Raw genomic sequence first — 17,544 nt, 5'->3', positions numbered from 1 at the left:
AGGTATCCAGCACAATGATTCAGTTATATATCTATTCTTTTTCAGATTCTTTCCTCCTATAGGTTATTACAAAATATTGTATAGTTGCCTGTGCTATACAGTAGGTCCTTGTTGGTTATTTTATATATAGTAGTGAGTATATATTAATCCCAAGCTCCTAATTTATGCGTGCCCCCCCCCCCCGCCCCAACCTTTCCCCTGTGGTTTGTTTTCTGTGTCTGTGGGTTTATTTCTGTTTTGTAAATAAGTTCACTTGTATCTTTTTTTTTTTTTAATTCCACATATAAGCAATATCATATGATATTTGTCTTTGTCTGGCTTTTCCACGTAGTATGATCATCTCGAGGTCCATCCATGGTGCTGCACATGGCATTATTTCATTCTTTTTAATGGCTGAGTAATATTCCATTGTTTATGTGTGCCACATCTTCTTTTTCCACTCGTCTGTTGTTGGACATTTAGGCGGCTTCCATGTCCCGGCTACCGTAAGGAGTGCTGCCACGGACGTCCGGGTGCACAGCTACCTCCGAGAGGATGACTCTTGTGTGCTTTGCCGCAATTGACATTGCATCTTAGGAGCGTTACTTCCTTTCGTAGGGGTGTATGGATGTCTCTTGCATGCCTATATCAAAAGTGAGGTTAGAGCCTGATTTGGTAAAGATAGATGAACTCCAGTCTGCGAGTTAACCCTGTGCTCAGAGCTGAGAATGGAAAGACTGTAACGGGTGTACCTCTGCCCTTGGCGTCCACAATCTAGTTAGAGAAATAGGATCTTTGTTTTTATTTTTATCCCTACCTTTTCCCAGAAAGGATTTCCCAGAGATAAGATGTGTGTACAGGCCCTTTGTTATTCAAACACTATACGAATACTGTGAAATGTCAAGTGCTGATATAAAACCAAGTGAGTCACCTGAGCTTTGCGACTCTGAGCCAGGGTTTAATGGCATAGGCATTGTAATAAGTCATCTCAGCCACAGTCCATTGGCCAAGAATGCAGATTTCACCCTGTACCATTTGGTTCTCCCTAAGATGCCAACCCTATTGGGCCAGTGAGAGGTTGGGACTAAATAGCTCCCAAGGTCCTGTCTATCCCTTCAGATGTTTTATGAGCCTATGTTCTTAGTGCTGGGGGTGGTTATCACAATAGCAGACACCCACGAGTTAGATGATAACTGAGTTGAAAGACTTTTAATCAGATACTTGGAATTCCTGAGACTTCTGTCTGATTTAGTTTTCTTTGTATCAACTTTATTGCATTTCATCACGCATTGGCTGTTCTGCTCTGTGACCAGGTAGAGGGATGTTGGTATGTTGCTCAGTACTGCTGTATCTCAGGGCAGAGGCCTCACGTCATCAGGCTGTCACCTGAATTGCCTGTCCTGATAGAATCTACAGATGGGTCAAAAAAAGAGGGAGGCAAAGGCAGCACAGAGCTTAAGAGCACAGACGCTGGAGATGCAAGGTGCTGAGTTAGAATCCTGGCTCGGCCGTTTCCTTGCTGGAAGACTTGGCAGTCACGTAACCTCTCTAAATCTCAGTTTCCACATCTGTAAAACCGATGATTGTAACACCTGGATCCCACAGAGTTATTGTGAGGATTAAATGAGATGATGCATGTAAACCACTTGCACAATGGCAGGCACAATGATGTACAATGGTGTTCACTTAAAAAAAAACCAAACCATTATCACTACTATTGTTAAGAAGTGGTTAGCCCGGGTTGAGATAACGCGTGTTCTGGAGGGAGTAGCTGCAGTCTCTGTGTGGGCCGTTGGTAAATTATTGTGGACCACTTACAAAGCTTCCCACTGTAACAGTGACTGAGGATTCCAACTGCCAAGTTGCTGAGATTTGGGCTCTAGTAGCTCAGCCAGCATTGCTGTCTCCCTTCTAGCCTGCGACTGCGACCCCAGGGGCATCGAGACGCCACAGTGTGACCAGTCCACCGGCCAGTGTGTCTGCGTCGAGGGTGTGGAGGGTCCACGTTGTGACACGTGCACCCGGGGGTACTCGGGCGTCTTCCCCGACTGCACGCCCTGCCACCAGTGCTTTGCTCTTTGGGACGTGATCATCTCTGAGTTGACCAACAGGACCCAGAAGTTCCTGGAGAAAGCCAAGGCCTTGAAGATCAGTGGTGTGATCGGGCCTTACCGGGAGACTGTGGATTCCGTGGAGAAGAAAGTCAACGAGATCAGAGACATCTTGGCCCACAGCCCAGCTGCTGAGCCGCTGAAGAACATTGGGAATCTCTTTGAGGAAGCAGAGTAAGTAGTTGATGAGCCCAAGTAGCAGCTCACGATGTTGTTTCAACTTGATGAATCAACGGGGTGGGGTGGCCCTTCCATCGGGAGGCGTGGTTAGTGCTGTGAGTGAAAACAGATGCTCGGCCATTTGTTTTCCAGCAGTCACTGCTCTCGGCACGGGGGTGGGTGGACGCGGGCGCATCGTTGGGGAGCGGAGTTGCAGAGATTGCGGTGCAGAATGTGTGCACGTTACATTCAGCAGTGTCCTCTGCAAACAGTACTCTTGGACAGTAGGATGGGACGGATACTGGATTCAGAGACAACAGATCCATAGCAGAGTCACAGCTGGGTTACTTGCTAGGCTTGTGAACTTATTCATCTAATGGTAGCAAATTCTCTACCTTGGAAAGTATGTATTTTTACAGTGGAAGCAGAGAGAGTTGAGCTGAGTGATGCTGAATTTTCTGAAATGGGAGATCATTTTTCTTCCATTTTTCCTAGCCAGTTATCTTTCCTGCTCTCAACCATTCCAACTCCCTTTGCCAAAAAGGACCCCCCAAAAGATCTAAGATCTAGGCTCAAGGACGAAACAGGAAAAGTTACGAAGCATTCATATTTCCCCAAATGCTATGGGATTTTATTGTAGATTCACCATTTGGCATGAGCAAGGGGATTGTTTCATGGCTAAATCATATACATTGAGGTGATATTACATCATGACCGAACTATGGTAACATTTTGTGTGATGGGACTCTAAGAAGTGAGATGGACTTTTCATCCCATATGTATGTGAAGCAGGAAGCTAACAGCTGACATTAGCTCAAGTACCTTGTAGGAGGTCCTTCCTAGACCGTCTAGATTTACAGTAACTGGTCCCTTGATTTCAAGCCTCAGATCTTGTGCCCAAGATCATGTGGTTGACCAGAGTGTTAGGAGATGTGTGATGTGGGGCAATAATGCACTTAATGAGGAATTTCATCTCTTATTAAAAAGACTGTGGTACAGCTCAGCCTTCTTACATGTAGCAATAACAAGCTTTGGAAGGCCCTGGTCTGAGTGCAAGCCCATTTAGGAAATGATTTCTTGGCCTTGGTGTCATGTACCTAAGGGAGAACAAAAAAAAATCTGGTATCCTTTCAGAGCCTGCCAGAAGAGTGATTACATTCCTCAAACAGCTCTGGTTCTACCTTCACCCTTCATCTAATCAGACAGATTGTAATCATCTCGGGAAAACTAGTTTCATTAATCTTTTTTTCAACACAGTATTCAAGGATGCATGTTCTAGGATCCAAAGTGGCATTATTTTAAAATATACAATGTAGGATTTGATTTTTTTAAATTACAACATTGTAGGGAGACCTGAGAAGAAATGAAAGCCTCCTGTGAATCAACAGATTAATGAAAGCAAAGCACTGGAGAAAAAGAAACTGGCCTCAGGAAAAAGCCATTTTACAAAATGTAATTTAACCCACAAATCCTTTTAAGCACTTCTTCTCTGAGTTGGGTCATGGTATTATCTCAGTCTTAAATATCATTTTTCAAATGGCCCCAACCTTTCAGCATCTCTACATTTTCCCAGTTTTTTATGATTATATTCCTGAGAAGACAATAATACTCGATTAGGTGATGCCCAGAGCTAAGGTCTTCTCACATATTACTTTCTTTGTGATACATACACACATGCACACCATATATGTGAGTAATTTATGAATAGATGCCTAAAGTACAGCTTTGGAGACAGGAAGATACAGAACAAAAGCAGTTGGCTTTAGATTCCAAATGAAATATTGTGAAAGCTAAATGGTTATCATATTCCATTCCTACTGGTAGTACCTTCTTTCCCAGGAAAAATGAAAGGGTTGCTTTGTTGGTGGCAGGAGGAGGCTCCTTTGATGGGACTTGGCTTGAAGCGGGGGTGGATGTGAAAAGCTCCTTTGGGTTGCTCCTACTGTTTTTCTGGTGGTGGGGGGGGCTTGCTTGCTTTCCTTTTTTTTTTTTTTTTTTTTTTTAAACAAAGTGAGTTTCTTGTTTTAATTATTTTTTAATATATATATAATTTCACATGCATATTTTTCTAAATTATTTATTGGCTGTATCCGGTCTTTGTTGCTATGCATGGGCTTTCTCTAGTTGTGGAGAGCAGGGGGCTACTCTTCATTGCGGTGTGCAGGCTTCTCATTGCAGTGGTTTCTCTTGTGGAGCACGGGCTCTAGGCACACAGGCTTCAGTAGTTGTGGTACATGGGCTCAATAGTTGTGGCTCGAGGGCTCTAGAGCACAGGCTCAGTAGTTGTGGCACATGGGCTTAGTTGCTTTGCGGTATGTGGGATCTTCCTGGACCAGGGCTTGAACCCATGTCCTCTGCATTGGCAGGCAGATTCTTAACCACTGCGCCACCAGGGAAGTCCCCTGTGACTTGCTTTCTGAATGTCCCATCTTGAAGGAGATCCCTGAGGTTTCACATAAGAGTATTTTTGGTGGATGGCTGGGAGGCATAATTGTACACTGGAGTCACTTATGTCTTTGAGTTTGTGGGATTGTATGAGCTTGAAGCTGCTTATGTACAGAGCTGGGACTCCATGATCTGGATCTGTGCTCATGTTACATCAGACATTCAGAATCCCTCAAATAGCCCATCCACTACAACACAGCTGAGTGGTGCTGCTGTGTTTTTCTTCAAAGTGTTGAAGAAAGAAAAATTACTAGATTTAACATAGTCTCTTAATGATAAGAATAAAACCAGTACTTAAAGATGAATTGTTACAAACTATGGAATCGGTTTGAAATTACAGAGTAATGGATGAAGTATTAGTAGAAAATGTAACACTGAGACTTCAGGTTTTCCCTTTGGTTTATTTTCCTTAAGTGAATTTGCCCTCCTCTTTACAGGAAACTAACGAAAGATGTTACAGAAAAGATGGCTCAAGTCGAACTAAATTTATCTGACACAGCTACCCAAAACAACAGCACGGTCAGAGAACTAGATGCTCTACAGACAGAAGCAGGACGCCTAGATAACACAGTGAAAGAGCTTGCCGAACAATTAGAATTTATCAAAAACTCAGATATTCGAGGTGAGCATTTTTTGTGCAAATATTTAATCCTGGACAATGGATCTTACCATCTGTCTAATCTTTTAACAGAGCACTTTCAAAAGAAAATTAAGTGCTTTGTAATAATTTTAAAGCTTCTTCTCATTGAGTGTCTGGCACAAATGAGGATTAAAGTCCCCATTTTACAAATGTGGGACATGGGGCACAGAAGGGGTTGCATGGAGCAAGCAGTGGTTGTTGCATTAGAATGGCATCTGTTTCCTGTGTTTTTTTTTTTTCTTTTCCAGTTAGTGGTTTACCTCCTTGGCTTCTTTTGGAGAGGGGCTCTTGTTAAAAGTTAAGAAATTAAGTTGATACTTCTGCAAATCGTTTTATATTCAAGAATGTTACTTAGTCAAGAAATCACATTTACAAGTCACTTATGGATATCGTAGGCCATATTATAGGACCCTCCCTCCCCAAAGCAAAAGAAAGCAAAAGTGTGTCAGATCACCCTATCCATCCTGTTTTATGCATGATTGCTTTTTTTTGGCTAGATCCTTAAAGCCAAAACACGTCAGGCTGTTTTATGTATATATTAGCCACTTGAGTGGATCTAAATAGTTAAATGACTGAGAAAAGGGAAAAATCATCTGGCCATGTAATCTACAGGCTGCCTGACACCAGCTATTCAGAAAGAACTGGATGCTTGCCTGCGTGTAGGAACAACATCTGCATGATTGACTACTTTTTAATCCAGATGTTTGGCATCCTCTAGAGCCAGAGTTAGGTGCTAACAGGACAAAGTATGTTCATTGACCATGAGGGCAAAGTTATATCTCTTCATAAAGATTTTATTCCGTGAATTTTAAAACAAAACCATATGGTCAATTTAGGGCTGGAAGATGTGAAAATACAGCCATTGCTTGAAGGAGAGATCAGGTACGAGGGGATTAACTGTGGGCCATTTCGTCTCATGCCCTAGGTGCCCTGGACAGCATTACCAAGTATTTCCAGATGTCTCTCGAGGCAGAGGCGCGCGTGAACGCCTCCACCACAGATTCCAGCAGCACCGTGGAGCAGTCGGCCCTCACTCGGGACAGGGTGGAAGAGTTGATGTTGGAGCGGGAGTCCCAGTTCAGGGAAAAACAAGAGGAGCAGGCCCGCCTTCTGGATGAACTGGCAGGCAAACTACAAAGTCTTGACCTTTCAGCCGCTGCCGAAATGGTAAGGTTTGAGGGTTTGGCCACAAGGCCTTCGTGCTACTGGAGGAAAAACACCCTGCTTTGTCTTTAACATTGTCCACTTTGCAAATGAGGCAGCAGGAGGGAAACTCCCGGCTGGGTCTCTGGCCCACAGTCTGGGGTATCCGTGACCCAGCCAGATTAAACACAACAGCATGTGGGCTTCCAGCCTTCCTCTCTTCCAGAGGTTTCTCTGTGGTACAAGTAAAGAATCAGGACTACTCTCCCGTGCTGCTGACTTAACTCACTGACTTCTTATCTGAACGGGATCCTTTTTGTACTGTGGACATTTGTTACTTCGTTCTGATTTGAAGTGCAAACTTCATCTCAGTGGAGCAATTCAGAATCATCCTGGGAGAGACTGCCTAAAAAAATTAAAGAGCTAAAGAAGTTTGTTTTCATGGGTGGGTGTTAGTTAAAATGTTCCTTTGTCCCAGTAACTTTACCTAGTGAAGATTAACCCTGAGACAAGCCTAGAAAGTAGACTCATTTCCCAGAAGCTTTTAAAAAGTAACTCTGGAGCCAAATGAAATTGAGTAGTGAATTTAATGAAAAATCAGGCAGAAAGCCAAAAAAAAAAAAAAAAAAAAGCCAAACTAAGCGTGTTTCTTCCTCTTGCTCTCTTACTGTTTTTCATAGAATACCTGGGAGAATTTGGAGTGTTTTTTATGGATTGTACCTTTATAAGGCTTCTGCTATCTCAGATTAGAAACATAGAGGATCAGTACAAGGGGGAAGGTAGGTTTGTAGGAGGCTGTGAGGAGTTCCGACTTCATTACAACTGTGTCTTAGTGACAGTCCCTCCACGCTACCTGCCTTCTCCTCCCCACCTTCTCTGAAATAGACAAAAACACACTGTGCTGTATTGTGACAAATTTAATTGATGCCTACTACAAGGTTATATTTTCATTATCTTAGGAAACTTGATGGCATCTAATGGAAATAGGGAGTTAAGAGATCTATCACCATTTCTTTAATAGAGAAAGAGGCCTGGAGTAATGTGTAATTGCACCCGAGACAAAGCCGTCACATGTGGGCGTGAAATGCCAAATCTCTCAGTCTTCCTTCCTTTCAGTATTGGCTCCTTCCCTATAAATTGTTAAAACTAGTCATCACAATTAAAATCTCTCCAAACTAAAATGAAAAGCAGCTACGTATGCTAAAGGACGTTTGCTTTGCCTCAGAGGGCATCTTGGGAGCGGGTGGCCTGTGGGTGGGTTTCTCTGGCCCTAAGAATGGGAGCCCTGCCCTATGTCTGCTTTCCATCAGGTGAGCGGCCTAGGCACTAGCTACCTTCTTTCCATCTCTCAATGGTGTGCGTGGGTAATGATCCTGGGAGAACTCCCTTTATGGATTCCACACCACCACTTCTCATACAGGAAGATTTTTGCTCCTTTGTGTTTTTCAAGTACCTTCAGTTCTTTGTCTTTGTGTACATTTAGTTAGACCCATGCTGTTTTTTTCAAGCCTGCCAGGCTGCTGAAATAAAACAGATCTTCTAGTATGTTGTCAGATTGTTTTGAGAAAGCATCCCTGAGGTCTTAACGCTTCTCTTCTTAAGGCTCGTGTTCTTGTATAGCATGCAGTATAAACTTTATTTTCTGAAGCTTTTTATGTGCTGTAAACCAGATACATGAAAAGCTATTACTTATTTTGAGATATAATGGGATTATAATTATCACAAAACTATTAGGTTAAAGAGTTGACTGTATTTATTCAAAAACTATTCTTTTACTTATAAAAGAGTCACATTCCTTGTTTGGGAGTATCCTGTTAACCACTGTTAACTGCACTACAGCTTTTGCTTCTTTTGAGCATGACCATTTTCCACAAAAGGATAGCTGTAAGTATACTTTTTCTTCCTGCTCAGCCTTTTCCATCATATAGCAATTTTTTAATTTATAAATTTGCCGTGTATATTCTACAACCAAGCCTTGGTCTTTGGAAGTTTCTGGTGGATAAGAAAGGAGTCTGATGGAGGCTGTGGGAGGTTGTTTGGAAAAGTTATACCCACCTTTGTTTTCTCTCTTCCTCTCCGACTGCCCCTGCTCAAATCCCACCAGCCAGCACCTCTTCCCCAACCACAATACTCAGTGGTCTCTGCTTTGTCTGCTTTTCTTCGTACTTGCTGCATCTGACCTATTCTTGGCTGTTTTACCTAGGATCCTGTCTTCCTGACTAGATGGGAGGTTACTAAAAGGCCTGATAATGGGCCTTTTATATCATCCTTTCTACCAGAACAGTTAACATGGTGCTAGGTCTAAAGAGGTTTCTCAGTATTTTTTTTTTTTTTTTTTTTTTTTGGTAAACCCAACCAGTTAGGAGAAAGGGGATGGGACACATTCTTTGGCTTTCATATCAGCAGACTGAATTCAGTTTGATGGACCAGATAACATTTGCACCCTGTGCAGAACCCATATGGTATTCCAGTTCATTAGGGCAGAAGGTATTGATGCAGGGCTGTAAATCAGTGTTTCCTTGGAAATAAGCAGGTTAGCTTATCCCTAAGCTCTTTGCTCTTTTCTATGTTGAACACCGTTTTCAAGCACCCTCGCTGAGGACCACCTACACACTCTCTGGGGCCACCCAGGCCCTGCACAGCTGTTGGCTGCAGCGGACTCACTCTGCATCCCGTGCTTATTCCTTGGCTTGTTGCAGACGTGTGGAACGCCTCCAGGGGCCTCCTGTTCTGAAACCGAATGTGGCGGTCCAAACTGCAGAACTGATGAAGGACAGAAGAAATGTGGGGGGCCTGGATGTGGCGGGCTGGTCACTGTTGCATACAGCGCCTGGCAGAAAGCCATGGACTTTGACCGAGATGTCCTCAGTGCCCTGGCTGAGGTGGAACAGCTCTCCAAGATGGTAATTCAGTGGATGGCCTGTTTTTGTTTGTTTGCTTCAGTTATGGAGGATCTGAATGGGAGAAGTCAATTCCAAATGCTGACTAAAACGAAAAGGTGTAAGTTTTGTGAGGTCAGGGAAAGAGATCTGGAGGTTTTATACATAGGTGGTTTAAGAATCTGCTTGTTTCTCATGATAATTTGAAATAACCATGTTACTAACCATGGGTCCAGGGTTATGAATACATCCAGCTGTTGTTTCACGTGAACCTTTATTCCTAAGTGACAAAGTATTAACTTAAGTATATATGTTGGTACCTGAGAAAGACTAAAGAACATTTTATAGGCCACCAGATGTTTTGGAGGAATTATAAACAGTCAGAAAAACTTTTTATATGCTAGCCCTAGTTATATAAGACTGTTGTATAGGAATTGGTATACTGAATACTTTGTCTATACAAGACTATACAGAGTGAAGTCAGTCAGAAAAAAAAAAACAGTTATTAACACATATATGTGAAATCCAGAAAAATGGTACAGATGAACCTATTTGCAGGGCAGGAATAGAAAGCCATAGAGAATGGACGTGTGGACACCTGGGAAAGGGAAGTGTGAGATGAACTGGGAAATTAGGTTTGACCTAAATATCTTACACACTACCATGTGTAAGATAGCTAGCTGGTGGGAACCTGCTGTATAGCAGCACAGGGAGCTCGGCTCGGTGCTGTGCTCTGTGATGGCCTAGTTGGGTGGGATGGGGTTGGGGGGGGGGGGGGGGGAAGGTCCAGGCGGGAGGGGATGTGTATGTGTAGGGCTGATTCACTTCACTGTGCGGCAGAAACACAACACTGTAAAACAATTACACTCCAATTAAAAAAACATATCTATATATATAATATGGTTGAATGGGAGATGTTTGTTTCTAAAAACCATGATTCCAGATACTTAGTTTTTTGACATCATTTTCTGGATCATTTATAATGTTTCTGTTTCAGAAAGAGTGACATTGTTCCATGGGAATTTTACTCCCCATATACAGGTCTCTGAAGCAAAACTGAGGGCAGATGAGGCAAAACAGAATGCTCAAGATGTTCTACTGAAAACCAATGCTACCAAAGAGAAAGTGGACAAGAGCAATGAAGATCTGAGAAATCTGATCAAGCAAATCAGGAACTTTTTGACCCGTAAGGAACGTTTTCATTTTACTTTTAGAAATGTCTTCCTATCTTGGAATATAAAACAATTTTTAAAGAGTGTTTGAGAGGCCAAATTCAAATCTGCATTTTAGATAAAATCAACTTCTTGCAGGGAATAAAATACTTCCAAATTTTAAAAAATTTCCATATTAAGAAATGTTTTCATTTCTTAAAGCTTATTATCTGTATGTAAATAATCTTTAATTTATGCTGATATAGACACACGATGTTTATACCCAAGTAGTAAAATCAAGAAGTCAAACATACACTATAAGAACTGAATTCAGAATGTGTGAGAGATTACCTATAATGTCATTAGAACCTTAATTCTAAGTAGCGCTTTTTTTGGCATTGTCCCCAGAGCTTTGTAATCCTATTATTTATAGGATATTATGGTTGGATAGCGCTATAACTTGTGTTTTGTACAGAAATGAAAAATCTGTAGGATTTGTGATCCAGATCATAAATGTTGCTCGTCACAGTTTGTGTGTTATCAGTCAGGATGGTTTTGGCCACAAGTTAAAGAAAACTCTCAACTGAAATGGACTTAATCAAAAAAGGGAGTTATATTATAACACATTAATAAGTTCAGTAGTAGGATGGCTCCATGGATTCTGGGATCCATGCACTTATCTTTCTCCGTCATTTTAAGCATATCAGCTTTGTTCTCAGGCTAGCTCTCCCTGGCTACAAGGCGGCTGCCAAAGTTCCAGACTTCACATAAAGACACAATAGCTAATGAAAGAAGAGACCACCTATTCCTTTCTTGTATCATTTTTAAAAGGAGAAAATCTTTCCCAGAAGCCTTTGAGAGGTCATCTCCATAAATCTCACTGGCCAGAAATGAGTCTCATCCCCATGTATAGATGTCACTGACAAATGGAATGGAATTACTGTAATTGGCAAGCTAATCAGTATTTAACTGAGTTAATAAGCTCACCTTACCTTAGAGGTTGGTATCTGAACAAAATCAGTATTCTCTTAGCAAGGAAAAGGGGAGATATGGCTAATAAGGAGCCAATAGTATTTGCTAAGGATATCTTATGGAATATTCTGTGGAAGCCATCATTTAATCATAGATACTGTGCTTAAACCCTTAGGGCTCCATTTTTATGTTCTTTCACAGTTAAAAAAACTTAAAGATCAACAACATACTTGAAATATAAACTCTGGTATTTTTCTTGACCTCTTTTCATATGACTCTCTTGCTTCTGACTGGATTTTCTCTCTGTAATTTCCTGAATCCAAATAATTTATTAGGAATTTCAACACTTTCAACCTCGACTGAAAGTTTTCATTGCCTTTCAGAATCGAGACCCAGCTTTTTACCCTGGTCTATATCGTTTTTTATAATCTGAACCATTTGCTTCACTCAACTTCTATATAACCTGCTCTGCCCATCCTGTCTCTCTATCCAGAGATGTTCTCAAATCCTGTTACCCTTCAAAACTTGATCAGTTCCTCACCCTCCACAGTCTTACCTGATGACCAGTAGTACGCATTGTCTGCATCACTTTTCCTGTGTTTAGGTCTCATCCACAACTCAGATTAAAAACTCTTAAATACGAAGTACCTTTATCTTGAGGTAACCCCACCATGCTGACCACATAGCAGATGATCAATAAGTGGTTGAATGAGTGAACCATCTATGATTTTCACCTCTTCACGGGAACACCTTTGCTTTTAACAGAAGACAGTGCTGATCTGGACAGCATTGAAGCAGTTGCTAATGAAGTACTGAAAATGGAAATGCCTAGCACCCCACAGCAGTTACAGAATTTGACAGAAGATATTCGTGAACGAGTTGAAAGCCTTTCTCAAGTAGAGGTTATTCTACAGCAGAGTGCTGCTGATGTTGCCAGAGCTGAGATGTTGTTAGAAGAAGCTCAAAGAGCCAGGTATCTGAAGACAGTATTATGGCATTTAGTGGGGCTTGGTGTATCTAGCACTGAATAAAAAAGTATTTAATCAGTGAAATCTCTGAGTGACCCATGTGAGTCTCTCTGGGTCATTTCAGGAAGGCTTTTCTTTAAATGTTCTTTTCTGAAAAGAAGTACTTTTTTTCAACTTTTTTTCACGTTCACGTATAATACACTGTCTCATTCTTTTTACTTAGCAAAAGTGCAACAGATGTTAAAGTCACTGCAGACATGGTAAAGGACGCTCTGGAAGAAGCAGAAAAGGCCCAGATTGCAGCAGAGAAGGCAATTAAACAAGCAGATGAAGACATCCAGGGAACCCAGAACCTGCTAACTTCGGTAAGAGACTGCAGTCATTATCGTATGTGGGAGAAAACACACTCGCATATACTCCTACCAGAAAAGAAGTACATTTGACAGTTACCTATGAACATTCTTACAATTAAACATTTAAATAAATCTGAACTTCCCTCTTAGCACAGATGCTAAAAGTGTTATTTTCAAGGAAGAAAAAGGACTCTGAAGACAAACATTAAACCCTTCATTTTCATCCCCACAAAAAAGCCTAACAAAGATAAAAACAGTTTCCTGTCCAAGTAAACAATACGTTTTGTTCAGAATGCATGAGAAACTTACAAGCAAAATACCCTAGAGCCTACCAAATATTAAAGATACTAAGAAAAGAACTTTTCACGTGGATTTAGTGCTTTACTCTAAAAATTTCTCTTAAAGTAATGCACACTAATTGTTTTATTCTTTTACTTTTCAAAAATCGTGCTGGAGGCACGTTTTTCCTTCCAATCTTAGGAAAGCTCATTTGGTGACTCATTTAATCCCTCCTTAATCTTCTCAGAATATACTTTGAAATTAGATGCTCCCATTATGTTTTGCTATCCCCCTTCTCAAGCCAACAACCCCCAATGTTTAAAAACTTGGGAGATTCTTTTTCAACCTGCTTTCCCTACCATTAGTTGATAAAAGCCCTTCTTCCCCTTCCATTACTCTCAGTAAAATGAAGCTGAACAGTTCCTCAGCCACTTTCTTACATTATGAGCATAAATAAGGCCCTTTCTTCATGCTACTTGTTCAATTTTAGACAAATTGTTTTCTCACCAGACTATGTTCCAACACTTTAAATTACTGTTTTTTTATCTCTAGGTTTTATAAACTTGTGATGTGCTGTTAACATGTTGATGAATTTTAAGTGACTAAAAAATGACTATTAATCAAATTGTAGGTGGGATTTGGCTTAAGTTAATAATGGTGGATAGGAAGTGTTTCAGGTGAACAGAAACAAAAAGAACCTCTAACTAAACCACACTAATGAAAACTTGTCACAAACTATTCACTTAAAAATACAACTGTAAGGGTTATCTTGTAAACTACTCCCTAAGAATTGTTTTCTAAGTTAATTAATGGGTGAACTCAGATCAAGAATCATTTGGTTTGAAATAGTTACAAATTCTAGCACATGTATACTGACCCATTAGTTATGACACTGTTATTCAGAGTATTTCTATGGAACAGACCCAGCCTTGAAGATCACTCTTGAAGATCACTCTTAAGAAAAATTAGGTGCTCAGTGAAACTGGTTCTGTTATGGATCAGGCTTACTTTGGGCTAGCTTTAAAACAACGTTTACTGATTACTGAAAAGAGTAAATGCGGTCCCTCACTGGTTGCCCAGGTGAGATATTTTGTCCCTAAATAATTTCAAGCATTTATAGCTTCCAGTTGTAACTTTCCCAGACCTATGCCATCTCACAGTCCAATAGTAACTTTTCAGAGTTTTAACATTCCTGGTTTCCATGTCTTCATTAATTAGCTGGAAACACTCAAATTAACTTTCCAGGTAGTTTCTGAAATGCTATAACCTCCACTACTAGAGTTTAACATTTACAGTTGATAGAAAAAAACTAAAATTGACTGGAAGTTATATTTCCCACCCACATTAATATAGAAAGTTATATGGATATCCTTCTACTCACATCTGCTGCTTTGTGAACATTATTTAGCCAAAGTTTGCAGGTGTTCTTAAAGTGCTTTCTCAACACATCAAGCTGCCTGTGGGTGGTTCAGTAAGGAAAAATTTTACATAAATTTCAGCCTAGACCAGCAGAAGTATTGAAAGAATCAAATTAATATATGAGATGTAGCAAAGACTATTTTAAACTTGGGCACTTTACATAAGCTTTCTTGAAATTATATTTTCTTTTTAGTAATTACTTCTTTTGTTCTAGAGCAATGGCATAGCAGCTTTTTAAATCTTCCTCTACACTTGTCTTCATAGCACTTGCTACCACTTCTTGAATTAATGGCTTGCTGAATGATTATACTTTTAGATCGAGTCTGAAACAGCAGCTTCTGAGGAAACCTTGTTCAATGCCTCCCAGCGCATCAGCGAGCTAGAGAGGAATGTGGAAGAACTTAAGCCGAAAGCTGCCCAGAACTCTGGAGAGGCAGAATATATTGAAAAAGTGGTATACACTGTGAAACAAAGTGCAGAAGATGCTAAGAAGGTACGTAAATCTTTGTAACTTCACATCTATGTGGATAAAGGAGCAACTAGTCTCCTCCATGCATTCCTTGGAGTTAATAAGGGACATGGCTCTAATGTGGTTATTCATCAGAAACATCCCAAGTGACCTGTTTTGAAACAGCAATCTTTTAGAGACACAGATGGAAAAGAATGGAAGTGGTTATAAAAGTATCCATACACATGTTATAGGCCCTCTAATCCAAACTTGGATAAGGGTTTAGAAAACCAAAATTAATCTAACTTAGGGTTGGAAGCCTTAAAACAAGTATCACTGAGCTTGTATTTCTGTATTCCAATTAGGAATTACCTGGCCATTTGAGAAATCTTTAAAAGGAGGGTAGAAAATGCTTAAAGAATTGCTAACAGCTAATAAGGAACCATGTCTCCCCTCTTCTGTGCTCATTTGGTATTAACCACCTCTTGCTTCTCACTGGATGGTACTATACTTCGTAGAGAAAAGCCTCAAGCCCAAATTTCTCACTAGAAGCCAAGTAATCATTGAAACACATTTAATGTCTAAATTTCTGTAAGCAAATATTTATCTCTAAAGAAACCTTTTTAAACTTTTCAGGGGAGTATTGAAACTTTTAAACGAATAGTAGGGAGTTATAAACTGACAGGAAACCAAGATTTTTCCTAGAAGTTACTGTAGCTTTTAGGCATTACATATGGGTGACTTCCTTACACCTCTGGTTTGGGGAAAAGAACAATAAGAAAAGTTCACTGCCACATCTGTCTTTTTCACTGTGGTCTAGTTTCCTGCAGGTCTGAGAGCATAAATCTCTCAAGTAGTCTTCTTACAGAGCATTTTACATAAACATTAAATTTCATTACAGATAAGAACAAAACTCCTTGATATGAAATTCCTATATTAGTAGTTACTCACAACCATCTTTCCAAACCCACACTAACCCCACTTGTGCTACAATCTTGCCCTTCCTTCCCTTTCTTAAATCTGCCTTTTCCCTCTGATTCCTTGATAGCAAGTCTATCAACTCTAAATTAGTCACAATCCAGATGGTCTTACCATTTTTTTTTTTTCAAAATTGGTTTTTTTTTGATGTCTAAACATTTGGATCTTAGCACACCTACCTTTGAGAAAACCTAATCATTCAACTCTCCCTCCATGCAATTCTGCCACATCTCCATAGAAAAGTACTAAACCCCAGAGACCTACTATGACTGTAGCATGTCTTTAAAAATCTTTCATTAAAAAAAAAATCATGTCAGTGCTGTATCTAATTCTACTTTTTCAAGTTAATGTTTTCAGTTATTTACTACTGGGTAGCTTGAAGCCTGAGTATCTTTGGTGGTGGCCTCTAGTTCAGAATGCTTCCATGCAAGTTAATATCTAGCTTGCCACGATACTACCACTCTTAAATGCAACTACTGACACTAACATTATTACCTCTTTGTGCCAAAATGTGGAACTGCAGACTCTGGACAGTGAACTTGATGACAAGTACAAGAAAGTAGAAAATTTAATTGCCAAAAAAACTGAAGAGTCAGCTGATGCCAGAAGGAAAGCTGAACTGCTACAAAACGAAGCAAAAACACTTCTGGCTCAAGCGAATAGCAAGCTGCAACTCCTGAAAGGTAGATTTTTTTCCACTTAGACTCATGATTTTTTTAGAGTTTATTTAAAAGGTAAACATCTATCACTCTGTCTTAGGCACTTAACTGAGCCTTATAGGCAAAAAGGGTCAGTGTTTGATTTTGAGATCATCATAGTATAACTGCTCAGACCTCCTTCTTTTTATCTCCTACAGATTTAGAAAGAAAATATGAAGACAATCAAAAATATCTAGAAGATAAAGCTCAAGAATTAGTAAGACTGGAAGGAGAAGTCCGTTCACTCCTAAAGGATATAAGCCAGAGAGTTGCTGTTTATAGCACCTGCTTGTAACAAAGGAAGAGGAGCTATAAGTAAAAGATGGTGGAGGTGACCAGAGCAAAATCACTACATTTTAAAAACTGACTTAATGATCTTAAAAATAAAACTCATAACCTATTTAATGTTTTTAATCACCACATTTTGTATGGGGTTAAATAAAGTACAGTGCTTTTATATAAATATATATTCAGTACAATTCTTAAACTCATTGTTATTTTGCCTGATTTAGCATTCATGAATCCCTTTAACAAAGAATGTTACTTTCACTGCAAGGATGGATTTAAAAGCAAGTAATTGCATCCATGGAGGTGCTATTTCTCTTATGTCTATAAACAAGTGTTACTCATCTGTTTGGGTCAATATACTCCACAAATCCACCCCCCCAAATCACCTCCCAGTTGGATTTCCAAGTGGAGATTAAAGAGAAAGGATGTAGCCTGAGCTACCTTCACCATTTCAGTGGCTGCTCAGTTGCTTCAATCTCCAAAAGGCCTATAAGGATTCCTTGCTCTAAGAAAGAGAACAAAAAGAGTAACTTTTAGGGAAGTGTAACTTCAAGTACTGCCACCTAACAACAGAACAGTCAGACTTCAGAACATTACATCTCCCCAAAAAAGCAGAATACACATTCTTTTCAAG

General features: G+C 40.1%; 1 protein-coding gene across 1 annotated transcript in view; it reads left to right on the top strand.

The window, feature by feature from the left end:
- The window catches only part of LAMB1 (laminin subunit beta 1), a 73,294-nt gene extending 56,205 nt beyond the window's left edge, over nt 1–17,089 (top strand). Inside the window, exons 25-34 of the mRNA XM_057730310.1 lie at nt 1,895–2,264; nt 5,132–5,316; nt 6,260–6,501; nt 9,177–9,380; nt 10,398–10,542; nt 12,245–12,452; nt 12,671–12,812; nt 14,815–14,991; nt 16,448–16,607; nt 16,781–17,089. Coding sequence (XP_057586293.1) covers nt 1,895–2,264; nt 5,132–5,316; nt 6,260–6,501; nt 9,177–9,380; nt 10,398–10,542; nt 12,245–12,452; nt 12,671–12,812; nt 14,815–14,991; nt 16,448–16,607; nt 16,781–16,917 — 1,970 coding nt within the window. The 3' untranslated portion in view covers nt 16,918–17,089. The remainder of the gene's footprint in view (nt 1–1,894; nt 2,265–5,131; nt 5,317–6,259; nt 6,502–9,176; nt 9,381–10,397; nt 10,543–12,244; nt 12,453–12,670; nt 12,813–14,814; nt 14,992–16,447; nt 16,608–16,780) is intronic.
- The last annotated feature ends 455 nt before the right edge of the window (nt 17,090–17,544 follow it).

The sequence above is a fragment of the Hippopotamus amphibius genome, chromosome 4 (assembly GCF_030028045.1).
Source record: "Hippopotamus amphibius kiboko isolate mHipAmp2 chromosome 4, mHipAmp2.hap2, whole genome shotgun sequence".
Lineage (NCBI taxonomy): Eukaryota > Metazoa > Chordata > Mammalia > Artiodactyla > Hippopotamidae > Hippopotamus > Hippopotamus amphibius.
The sequence above is the reverse complement of the archived record's forward strand: the minus strand, read 5'-3'. Positions and strand labels throughout refer to the sequence as shown.